The sequence below is a fragment of the Cottoperca gobio genome, chromosome 7 (assembly GCF_900634415.1).
Source record: "Cottoperca gobio chromosome 7, fCotGob3.1, whole genome shotgun sequence".
In the NCBI taxonomy this organism is placed as follows: domain Eukaryota; kingdom Metazoa; phylum Chordata; class Actinopteri; order Perciformes; family Bovichtidae; genus Cottoperca; species Cottoperca gobio.
Window position 1 is genome coordinate 6,169,627 of NC_041361.1, and position 12,476 is coordinate 6,182,102.

A 12,476-nucleotide genomic window follows, 5' to 3' on the forward strand; every position below is an offset into this window, starting at 1 on the left:
AGACATACGTGAATACAGAATATGTACGTGAATATTTACCTACGTAAATATAGTACGTGAATACCTACGTGACTACGTTAGAGGTACGTTAGATATAGGCTACGTCAGCTGACGGTGAACCCTACAGCCAATGTATTGATAACGAGTGGATAACCTATTCCTACCCTATGTTAAGATTATCCCTGACGACGGAGTAACTTATTAAACGTGTTTCTACAGTACAGCTAGCGTTCAGCATGTTAGCCGTTCTCCAGCATGACGTGAACCAGATGGCACTTTTACAGCTCCGTTGTCCAGACGCTCTGATACGTTTTAAACAAGTAAGTGATACGCTATCAATGTTTCACATACGTATAATAATTAGTTATGTATTCGTCATACTGAGCTGTGTGACAGGGTCTTAAAGGAGTGGAATCATGCAGTTTATGTTCTTGATAATATTACTCGATATTACTCGAGGGATACAAATCTGGAAATAGGGGCAACAATACAGTATGTACTGTATACACTTTTAACAGGAAATAACACCGATGGACAGCAATCAAACTGTCGCTTTGGAAAGCTTCTACAAATTCAATCAAAAGACAAAATCCTAAGATTCCTTTTTTTTTTCACAGGTCTTGCCACAGTGAAAAATGTGCTGTCATTTTCCAGGCTTGAGAAGCTCTATCAACAGTACCCTCAAAAAACAAGCTAATTTGTAAGCATAGTGACATTTTACACATACATTTGTCACTTTCTCAGACTTGTTTAAAACTCCAGTTAGTGAACAATTGATTTGAGATACAGCAGCCGATGTCAATACCGCAGCTATTAGGCAAACTAATGTATTTAAGTCAGAGACACAACTGCACATCAACAGATGTTTTAGACAGTTTAAAGTTACATTTAAATTCCATAGGTTTTAAATTCTTAGTAAACACACAAAGTAACGTTAGTGCACGTGGTAATGCTAAGATGCTAATTGTGCTAAAGTCTACACCTTAATCTGGAATGCTAATGCTAAACTAAGGTGACGGTTTAGTAAGTGATTTATGGTCGTGATGCCATTGATTTAGGGACCATCTGACAATGATTGGCAGGGGAGGGGAACTGACTCTTATATTTCATTTTATGAAAAACTGGCTTGTTTCTAATTATCCGTTTGAAATAGAAAATCCTCCCCCCAAGATCTCAAGACCAAACATAACGAAGAGGTGAAAATACACCCAGTGTCTAATTTTAAATAAAAAGCTGCTAAATTAACTTTGTCGGCAATATTTACACCCCACCCTGATTTATAACACATACAATTAAAGATCAGATGATGCTGTACCCTGATGTGTATGAGGTCTGACTGTCCGCTATAGTAACTATTCTAATAAAGTAATAATAAAATAATAACAGGATGCCAGGTCGCATGTCCAGGCATGCTGACTTTTCCACCTGCAGCATACGCTCTCACTCTATTGATCGGTAAACTCTGTTGTGTACAGCCGAGGTGATGACATTCACAGTGGTTACAACTGGCACGGTAGCAGAATGAGTAAAATAGGGACAGGCACCTCGCGATTCTGGTTGCCCTACTCCGGATTCAACATAATGAAAATAATTAGATCAGATTATATTGTTGCCTGTATGAGATCAGATTTCCAAATGTCCTAAACCAATTACATGATGGCTGAATTCCATAACCAGGTGTGCTGGAGAAAAAGGGCGCAGTGATCTAATGAGGAAATATTAATGAATGTTTTATTTAAATGTTATTGTGCGTTAGAAACGATGGAATAGTTTGTTTTCTTTAAGACATAGTCCAGTCTGCTCCCTGGGACTGCTGATTTTGATGGAGAAGATGTTTGATAGCGCAGGCATTATTTCTTGGCTGCAGATTTTGTTCCCAATGTATTCGTGTTGCAGTCCTGACTGAGGCAGTCCTGACCTACAGCTGCTACTTTTACTTAACCAATCGATTAGTCGATCAACAGAAATATAATCGGCAGCTATTTTGATCACCGTTCATTTTTAATGCAAACATGGCTGTTTTCAGCTTCTCAAACATGGAGATTTATATCATATTTAACTGAACACTTTTAGGTTTGGGACTGAAAGAACAAGGGATTTAACCTTGGACTTTGAGAAACTGGGATGGATATTTTCTTTTACACCAAACAATTAAATCGAGAAACTAATCGGCAAATTAATCTATAAGGAAAAGAATCGTTAGTGGCAGCCCTACTGAGGCTATTCCCCACATAGTGTCCTCAGATACGTGACATTTCAACTTGCACAAATACATTTAATAAATGTAAATATTGTTTTGAAAAATCTGGGTAATCTGGGCAATCTGAGATTACAAAATGTTAACCGTCTGTTTTGGAGCATCAGATTGAGACTCAGAGGCAAACAGCATCAGCAAATATCAAAACACAAGTTAATCACTGTCAGTAAATGGTTAACAGTCACTGTTCACACACACACACGCAGGACAGAGGGAAACAGCTGTGTATGGCATGCTGTCTCATGCTGTGTCACCGGTAAACTCTGGTTTTACACACGCACCTGGTATGCTGTTTGAAGACCCAAATGAAACATGTAAATTACAGTTCAACTAACTGGGAACAAAACAAATGATAAAGTGTGTGTTCAAATCAGTTGTGGACTGAAGTAGATGCGCGTGCAGAGCTGATCGTATTTGTAACACTGTAAACTGTAAACAGCCACAGTTGCATATTTCATTGGCAGTGTGTGACGTTAACTTGGATCACATTATAATGCTACTTTGTACGCCACATTTAACTTCACTGAAACCGACGCAAGAGTGAAGCAGTAAACGCTGTCGTCACAAAGAATCGATTATAGCCACTGTAACATTCTTAGTAAAGTCAACCTTAACTTAGCACATACTGTAAGAAGGGGGTGGGGCTGGTGGAGAGAGCGGCGTTGGCATGAATTTATCAGCTGAGTAATAATAACAGTGTGTATAATAATAGTGAGCGGTGTCAGGTTACAAAGGTGGTCATGAGACATCGTATTTCATCAGCTTTAAATACACTGCCCCCATTGCAAACATAACTTGAAGAGGAACAGTATCTCATCTTTGACTTATTAAATGGGCGTGATAGACATCAATAATATTGACGTTAGTTTTACCTTGATGTCTGCAGCGATGCTGATCTCTGGGGGTGTCAGGGTCATGGACGGACACTGCTGCGGGCCTTCACCCATGCTGATCCAGGTGCGTGCTAAAAGCTCTTGAGAACACTCCTTCTGGATGGTACATCTGGACAAAGTGACAGATAGAAATGTTGGTAAGGTAGTCATATTTATCATATCATATTTAGGTGCAGATTAGATCAGGTGCATACACATTTCCTGCACTGAAAAGTCGGCATGACATTTTTGGGTTAGATTTACCATCAGGGTGTCCTATATAAGAATGTGATCATATAGTCATTGCTTGTCAATGCCACAGCTGGAAATCAAGACCCAACCAGTCATTGAACTACCAGACTGAGCTTTCAGAGGACAAACTTTTGTGTTTTCATTTCATCCCAGGACTTGACAAATTGTCACCATTGGGTTTCATGGTCTGCTTCCCAAAGATTCATGAGGTGCTCTGGTCTCCTAAAGTCACATTCACACCTCGGCTGTCAGTTTGTCTGGCTCAACACAAGCGACTACTTGACTCTAGGTCACAAACATCACTATGGCAACCCATTCTGCAGGCACTAAGATCAGGGGCCAGTTACAGATGGGTTGAATAAAAAATACTGCTGATACTTTATCTGTGTGGACCGAGAGAGCAGCCATGAATGTGTGTGTCTGTGTGGACGTGCATAAATAAAGAATACAGTGTGTCTGCGCCTATTTGTGAGTATAATGAATGTCTAGGACAGAAGAATTGTAAGAGGGCATTCAACAAGCAAGGTGGCCTCGTACTCTTTGCTTCACTAATGAACTTCACTGGCCGTTGGCACAGAGCTCAGTTCATCTGCAGTGCAGACTGGAAGGACAAAGTGACCTCAGAGTAAAGAGAAACCAAACAGGCCCCTTTTAGCAACGTCCTTACATGCCACATAATGAGTTTGGCACAGCTTACTTCCCTCTCACACTTCTATAGTTGTTATAAAATAAAGCGTGTCTGTGTGCCCACATGCCTCTAAGTGTGAGTTTTTGTGTCCGGAAAGCGCGAATGTCCAGATTTTCAGTCCCATTGGCACTGAGGGACTGAGAGGGGCCATGAGGTCGGCTGCTGAACTAAAAATAGAACTGAGTGCCTCTGCGAGCCACACATAAATCCCCTAGACACAAACACACTAAAAACAACTCACACAGAACACACTCTTAGTAGTCTAATACACTGGAAACGTGTTTAGCTATTGATCTTATTGTCATTTTGAAAGTTGTTCTTTGAGAACGACTAGGTATTGCTGCTGTCAGTGTGATACCTGAGTTTCCTGTATAGCGTAGAAGCGCTGCTGGGTCTTTGAGGGGATCACATACAGGTGCTGTTTGAATCCTTCAGATGTACTGTGCTTATTCCAGGTTGTGAAGGGCTCACAAACATATAAATGCAAGTCTCCATACAAAAAATAATCCAAGGCACTCTTTAGGATTTGTGCAAAAACCAAATGCCTTTATTTTACATGGCAATATATATTTAAAATGACAGGGTCATTGTCAGCGGTAGCTTGCACACCTTTATTGTGCTCCACTGATGAGTGGAGTGGGAAGGTGATCTCTGCCAAAATGCAAACCTGGTTGGTCAAAAAAAAAAGGAAGTGATCCATCATCAATAGAGAGGACAAAGAGAAGAGATGAGGGCGGAGCTAAACCTTAATGATTAAAAAGGAGATAAAGATAATGTTACTAGTAAACCTAATCCTATCTTTACATGATGAATTCCTCAATCTATAACCTGGTCCACATTTTTCTGGTCATGACTAGACACACACATTAACTACAAAATCCCTCGTTGGTAATTGTAAGTATATATTGCCAAGTAAAATAAAAGCATTACTTTTTGCACACACCCTACAGTGTGCCTTGGATTCTGTTCGAAGGACACATGCATGCTTGAGTTTGTTTTGAAACCATATTCCATCCATGCAATGAGCCATTCACAAGATGGAATAACCTCATTTAAATTCCTTACTGCATTTTGTACAAACATTCATGGTCTGTAGTCTCCTGATGTTTCATCAAGCGCCACCATCAGGTACATGTTAAATGTTTTATGACCAAAGACCCACCAGCCTCAGATATTACTTGCCAAACATTAGCATGCAAGCACTGGCACTGAGAGAAGTCTTGTTCTTTCCTAAACCAATTATATTCTTTTAACAAAGCATGGCAAACTTCTTAAACTAAGAGCTTAGCCAAAATAAAATTGACACACTTCAGTCAGAACAGCAAAAAGCTATTTAGGTAAGATGTCCCAGGCCTATATCGTTGAGATAGAAAATTACAAACATTTGTGACATCTAAGCATGAATCATGTCATGTGTTTGGAGATTTATTTACATTTCATTGGGAAATCATGAAGTAAAACACAACTTCCTCTTGGGTTTCAGTGGGTCAAAAGTGCTCTTCTTGTTTTCCTTATAGAAGAATATATTTAGATTATCAAGTAAACTCCAGATTGTATCTTTAAGTACTGAATACATCATAGATGCCACTTGGTATAAATGGAAGCAGGCTTCCGGAAAACGTCATCTTATGATTTCAAAAGAAAAAGACATGCAGTCTCAGATCAACATCAACAAACGCTGTGTGATTGGTAATGACAGGCTGGTAAACTCACATCATGATATCTTTTCCTGTCTCTATTGTTTCTATTTTTTCTTGAAATGCATTCTTGACTTGCCGGCTAATTCACACAACACTTTGATCAAGTGCAGCAGTGAGGAGAAATACATTCAAAGCACTTCTCTCTTCCCTAAAAGGCTGGAACAAGTAAGAGACATACAATAGACTTAGGCTATACACACACATACACACACACACACACACACACACACACACACACACACACACACACACACACACACACACACACTCCTCAGCTGCCTAACAACAGCATGCTGACTTTTCAAACAGCTACTTAAAATAAACAGAGTGAACATACGCAGCTAAAATATGACCCGAGAAAACTCATCACCTCATCAAGTGCCAGTACGTCAGATTAGGTGGGAAACCAGTGAGACTGTTAAACAGCCGGAAAACATACGAGCTGCAGACAGAGCAACACACACAGACTCACACAAAGTCCCTGTGAGATAAGAATGATAACTTGTGAATAGCCAAGACTGCACATGACACATCATTTAATTCAAATAAGATATGTAAGTGCTTTCTTGTGACATGTGGCAGATTAAACCAGCTGCAGCATGAAAAAGTGATCAAAGCTTTATCTCTGGTGCAGAAACTATTTCCCTCTCTTTCAGACAACAATGCCGACTCCAAGAAGCGAACAGACATGTTTTTTAGGCTCGCTCTACATGCAGACGTACAGAGAGATGTCAGATGCCATGCAGAAAATCAAACAGGCACCCGTGGAGACGGATGTGGTTTCACAGATTGTGAGATAGTTCTCTTTACGTTCATTTTTCTTCCCACTACTAGTGTGTGCAGTAGTATCAGACAGCGAGGTGATAGAGGAGACCATCCACCCCCACACATCAACCCCCTGATCCCCCGGGCTCTGAGGCCACAGCGCCAGCCCAGCGGCTGGCATGACTGACCAAACAGTGCATCAAACACACACACACACACATAAACTCATGACATCAACTCCCTGGCCTCTGAGAGCCAGACAGGGACACACACACTCATGCTGACACTTACACACAGGCTGACACACTTTGACATTTCCTTGTCAAAAGAACCAGTGTGCACTCTCCCTCCCACCACCATCATCACAATCAACGCTCCTTTGTAGAGGGATAGAGAGGAGGACAAGGGCACTGGGGGAGGAGGAGATGAGGACTAGGGAGACAGAGAGGGAGGCTGAGAGAGGGATAACTATATTCTCAAAGCTACTGGAAAATACGGGGGCAAGAAATGGGGGGAAAAGAAGAAGCCGAAGACAGAGAGAGAATCACAAGGGTAAAAATGCAGTGAAGCGGGAAAGGGACTGGGATAAAGAGACGACAGATAGATAAATAAGAAAAGGAGACAGGGAGATGACAGCAAGACAGTTTGACCACACACACACACACACACACACACACACACACACACACACACACACACACACACACACACACACACACACACACACACAGGGCCTCATCAGTTCCACTCTTCCAGCTCTGAATGGCCCTTGGCAATGCCAGAGCCCCCAGAGCAGCATCACAAAATTCACTATCTCGTCTGATCTGCTTTAATCACCAAGCAACCAACGTACACACACACACACACTCACACATATGCAGACAACAACACACAAAAACAAACACAGCTCGACGCCACCCATATTCTTCTCCATGACAGCGCGTGAACACAGAGCCAGAGAGCCGGTCCTGACAGAGCGACATTAATCACAGTGAACTCTCGCTCTCTCACAGTAACATTTCAGCCAAGTCACTCCTCGTCGGGCGCTCCCAGCCTGTCAGTCCATCCCCAAATTACCACAGAGCCAGGGGACCCCTTTGAACAATGATGTTACTCCCCAGTTTGAGGCCTAATATAAAGCCAATCAATTTTGCTCGATCCAACAAAAGCCTTCAAACCCCAAAACACACTCCCTTACTGCCAAGACTCATTCAGCCGAGTGACATTTTGAAATTGAGAATGAGGATGATGAAAACCAGCAAACGAGCCTCAGTGGTTTTATCGATTCAAACACTAAAAGTATGAAAACGACAAGCTCAAATCATTCTATTATGTCATCAATCTGGTTTGTAATTGCTTCAAAATGGGCATTAAGTCAACCGCTCATATAAACAGCTGCAGCTGGATCACTGCTTACATACTGACAATAAAGAGAATAGACATTTCCACAATTTCTAAACAGATGACTTTAAAAAAGGATGTGGCATGTGCGTGACACCAAAGCATATGATAATTTGATTGAATTATATGTTTTACTGGCAGCAGAAGAGAAACTGAGAGTAGTATGGGGACATTTAACTGTATAGATGGAGAACAAACAGAGAGAGAAAGAAAAACAAACTGTGTGTGTTTCTCACCGATTCTCCAGAGTACACCAGCCACAGTGGGCGTCGCCTGCTCCCAAACAGTCACCGCAGCTCCTCCACTGGTCACAGTCCGCCACTTTCACCCTGAGCATCTGCACAGCACAAACACACACACATTTTAAACAACGGATTTTTCAAGATTCATGCAGGCCTTTGACAGACAACTAGTGTTGAAACAATTGACATACAATTGCTCAAAAACAACTCATCATTTATCAAGAAACATTCTTTGCGTCTTAAATGTGAGAACAAGCAATTTAAAGAGGTCATCTTGGGCTGTGGGGAAAACTGGTTAAACTAACAACAAGGTGCATGAGTACAGATCTGCTGAGGAAGCAGCCACATCCTGTCATAAGTGCGGCTGTTATAGTTACCCAGCACTGAAACTTATTGAAGGTCTAGCCACAAAGATATGAGTGTTCATCTAAAATGAGGTGAGGAGGATTGACTGGATGCGAAATGCGATCTGATTGTTGTCATTATGATTCTTCTTCATGCCGACATCAATACATCAGTGACATAGGTGGAGAGAATCCACATTCTTACATGGTGAGAGGTCATGAGATAAAGGAAGTTGCTGTCGTTGGGGTCGAAGGTCATGATGTGGTGGACTGCTTCACTGGCTGGCAGCTTCAGCGTCCACTGATTGGCCAAGGTCATGTTAGCCAAGAGGGTCAGCTGTGAAAAGGAGCAGAGGTTGGAACAGGTGCAGAAATGTTGAAATAACTATTTTCTCAAGGTTAATTCGACCGGGAAAAGACAGCTGAACAACATGTTGCTTCACATTCATACAAAATAAAATGTTTGAGAATTGCTCAATATAAGCACATTCCTGTTCTGTTGATGAAAGCAGCTCAGTTCAAATACAGGGCCAGGTGTTTTCCTCAGTGGCTTTTTTATTCACTTCATGATCACTCCTCAAACTCTGAGGCAATTTGTACCTAACACTAAGGTGTTTTAGGAAAATAAACACGTTCTTTTAAATGGAAACACCTCTGAACCTCACTGAGATACAGCACTACAAACTGAAATGAATGTATGCATGTATGTACAATAGCTGCTAGATTTTGTTAATTGTATTTTCTTAATCACAAATGTTTCTATCTTTTATTTCAAAATATTGTTCAACCCTCAAATAGATTTTAAGAGGGCCTTTGTTCAAGCTGTGTAGCTAATCTCGATTTGCCGAGCAGTGATTTATCTACACGCTGGCCTTCCTGCAGCTCTAGATAATAAAGCGGGTGACATGTTCTCACGTACGCACAAACACATGCGCACGCACACACACACACACACACACACACACACACACACACACACACACACACACACACACACACACACACATAGCTGTGCACAAAAACAAACTGTGCTGAGTGAGACTTCCTGTAACGCAGACAGTGAAAGCTCTTATTTCTACAATTTTCTCTTCAATGGAGACATCCTGCATCTTGTGACAAGCATGGGCTGTGTCACTTCTCCATCTGTTGAACACACAAACACCCTCCCTCACACACATGAACACACACACACACACACACACACACACACACACACACACACACACACACACACACACACACGCACACACACACACACACACAAAACCATCCCCACTCACTGAGACTGTGCTGGTCAATGTTAAACAAGAACAGACAGAAGCTTAGTAAATCATTGGCTTAACCTGTGATGAGAGGTCTTATCTCAACCTTCAAATATCACTGTTGTTTTTTATAGCACAACCCTCCCATCTACACACACACACACAGTCTTGGAGATAGTAAGCAGCTGTGCTATGTCTTTACCCCACACCCCAACGACTACAAACACACGCGCTGAGTGACACAGTGAAGAGCGAGTAAACAGCAGCCCACACACCTGGACAGGGAGCAGAATAGGAGCAGAGGAGGAGGAGCGGGGAGAGCTGTGGCACAGTGCACCACCAGGTAAACCAACAAAACACCGGCTGTATTAGCAGCTTGCTCTGACTTTATTCTTTGTCTATCTGCCTGCAGATGAAAGACCCTTTTTTAACCAAGAAGTGCTCAGCTGCTGTGTGCTCATTCTCAGTGTGTGTGTGTGTGTGTGTGTGTGTGTGTGTGTCTGTGTGTGTGCGCTTTTGTGGTCGCGTACCTGAGTGTACAGAAGAGAGAATAAAGAGATCAAGGCAGGGCACGAGAGAGAGGAGAAGAGAGAGAGAGAGATAACGTCTGTTTGTTTGCAAAATGAATCAAAGGGACTTTTATATTTGAGATGGAGTGCGAGAGGAGACAATGAAGCGATGGACTGAGAAGTGGAGGAGTGGTCTGACTGAGAGAGTAAAATTGGAGGAGAGTGAGTGAAATAAAGGCGGTCACTGCGAGAGGCAGAAAATGGAAGTCAGCTGTAATGGGTAGGGAGAGACTTCATTAAAAAATGCATGTAATTACAAATTACTTCACTAAGGGGCCCTCTCAAAGACAGTAAAAGAGGCCTAACTTAATCTCAACCACTGTTCCCCTGTGTTTAGTCTGAGCCCAACTCACAGTCAGAATCACATTACACACACTAACAGCACCATTAACCTCTGTAACAGCTCTATCCTCAGGGCACACACACACACACAGAGGCAAAGACAGACGCTGCCACACACACAGACACACACACAAACAATAAAAGACACATAAAGCCATAAAGCACAGAGTGTGTTGTTGCCCAAGGTCACAGAAATACTACGCTCCCTGTACAACGCACACTCTGAGAGAACACACATATAGCATATAATCACAGGCTTTGCGTTCATCTGAGTAAACACATGAAATCACTAAACCACTCACACTGGCCTACAGACAAAGTCAAACACCTAAAAAACACAGTCAAACCTGCAATCAAGCCAACAGACATACACAAACACGCTCATGTACACAGTTGCGCACAACATCCCGAACACAGTCGTGCATCTGGTTTAAACTATCCAAAAAACGAACTACTGCTGGGGCCAAATCAGTGCCTTCATCTGGAGAGGAAACAAGAAACTTTTCCAGGAGTCCTAACATGAATCTACCCTGCAGCAGAATGGTTTTAATGTTGTAAAAGGTACCAGCCTAATGCAAAACAATAGGGCCGGAAAGCTTTCAGAGTCACTTTATTGTGTTTCCTGCAGACAGCTGAGGAGCAGCTTGTGGCGCTTGCAGGCAGGCTGCTTCTCAGCTCAGCTCAGTCAGGGGTGACTAGGAATGTGCTTGAGACAGAATTAAGGAATGCTGTTAATTGGACGGGAGAAGTTTTTTCACAAGCCGGACCCTCTGCAGATGTTGAGGTCGCAGACCAACACACGGCAGGGCTGAGTCATACTTCGTCAACCGCTCTCGTTAAACGGCTTTCTGGTTGGTGATCTCTCAGACAATAGCCAGGTCTGAGGAACATTAGAGCACATGATTAAGACTAGTTAATGGGCCGTCACGGGTCATGGATAAATAGAGAGAGGGGGGGTTGGGTGGTGACAGTGCTGAGAAAACCTACGAGATGAAAGCAGACATTCCTCTGAGTGTTTCATCACACACCTGAAGTTTGGTTTATTGAAGGACTCAGTCGCCACATCAGAGCAGCACTACGTAACTGTAACTGTTATGGTTTTTCCAAGCTTAAGGGCTTGAGCACATTAAAAATATAGACTCCATTTAGCGGTGACCATCTGCTGCAACTGTGCCTTCACCTGGGGTTAGTTTGGAAAAGTTTCATTCTTTGCTCAACCATTGTATAAGCACTGATTGTGAGTGTGTGTGTGTGTGTGTGTGTGTGTGTGTGTGTGTGTGTGTGTGTGTGTGTGTGTGTGTGTGTGTGTGTGTGTGTGTGTGTGTGTGTGTGTGTGTGTGCAGACCTTCTTATGTGTCTCACCTTACGAAGTCGTCCATTACTGGTTCCCATAAAAACCACAGTGTGGTTGTGTACATTATCCACAGAGACTGAAGTTAGACCTGTGTATTCAACCAGAGGAAGGGCCCTCAGGGACCTCCGCAGGGCCAGAGGGTGTTGTAGGTGGGCCGCACCGCAGTCCAGCTGCTCGGGCTGCAACTGCAACACAGACAAAATGAGAGTGAGATCAATGCTCATTAGCTCTCATATGGAAGCACACCAAACAGATTAGAAAGCAGGAGAGAAGAGAGCACCAAAAGAGGGCCGCATGATGAAAGCGGAGTGAAAAACAAGAGCTGATAGTGGCTATCACAATGGTGCCGTTCATTCTTATAAATCATTTTTTAGACATCTCAGTGAATACTTGAAAGGGGCTTACAAGGGTCTTCAACACTCATAAGG

General features: G+C 42.5%; 1 protein-coding gene across 1 annotated transcript in view; it reads right to left on the reverse strand.

Moving 5' to 3' along the window:
• plxnd1 (plexin D1) overlaps nt 1–12,476 on the reverse strand; it is a 63,177-nt gene that overhangs the window by 47,690 nt on the left and 3,011 nt on the right. Inside the window, 4 exon segments of the mRNA XM_029435775.1 lie at nt 3,130–3,259; nt 8,172–8,272; nt 8,727–8,858; nt 12,057–12,233. Of these exon segments, the coding sequence (XP_029291635.1) occupies nt 3,130–3,259; nt 8,172–8,272; nt 8,727–8,858; nt 12,057–12,233 (540 nt within the window).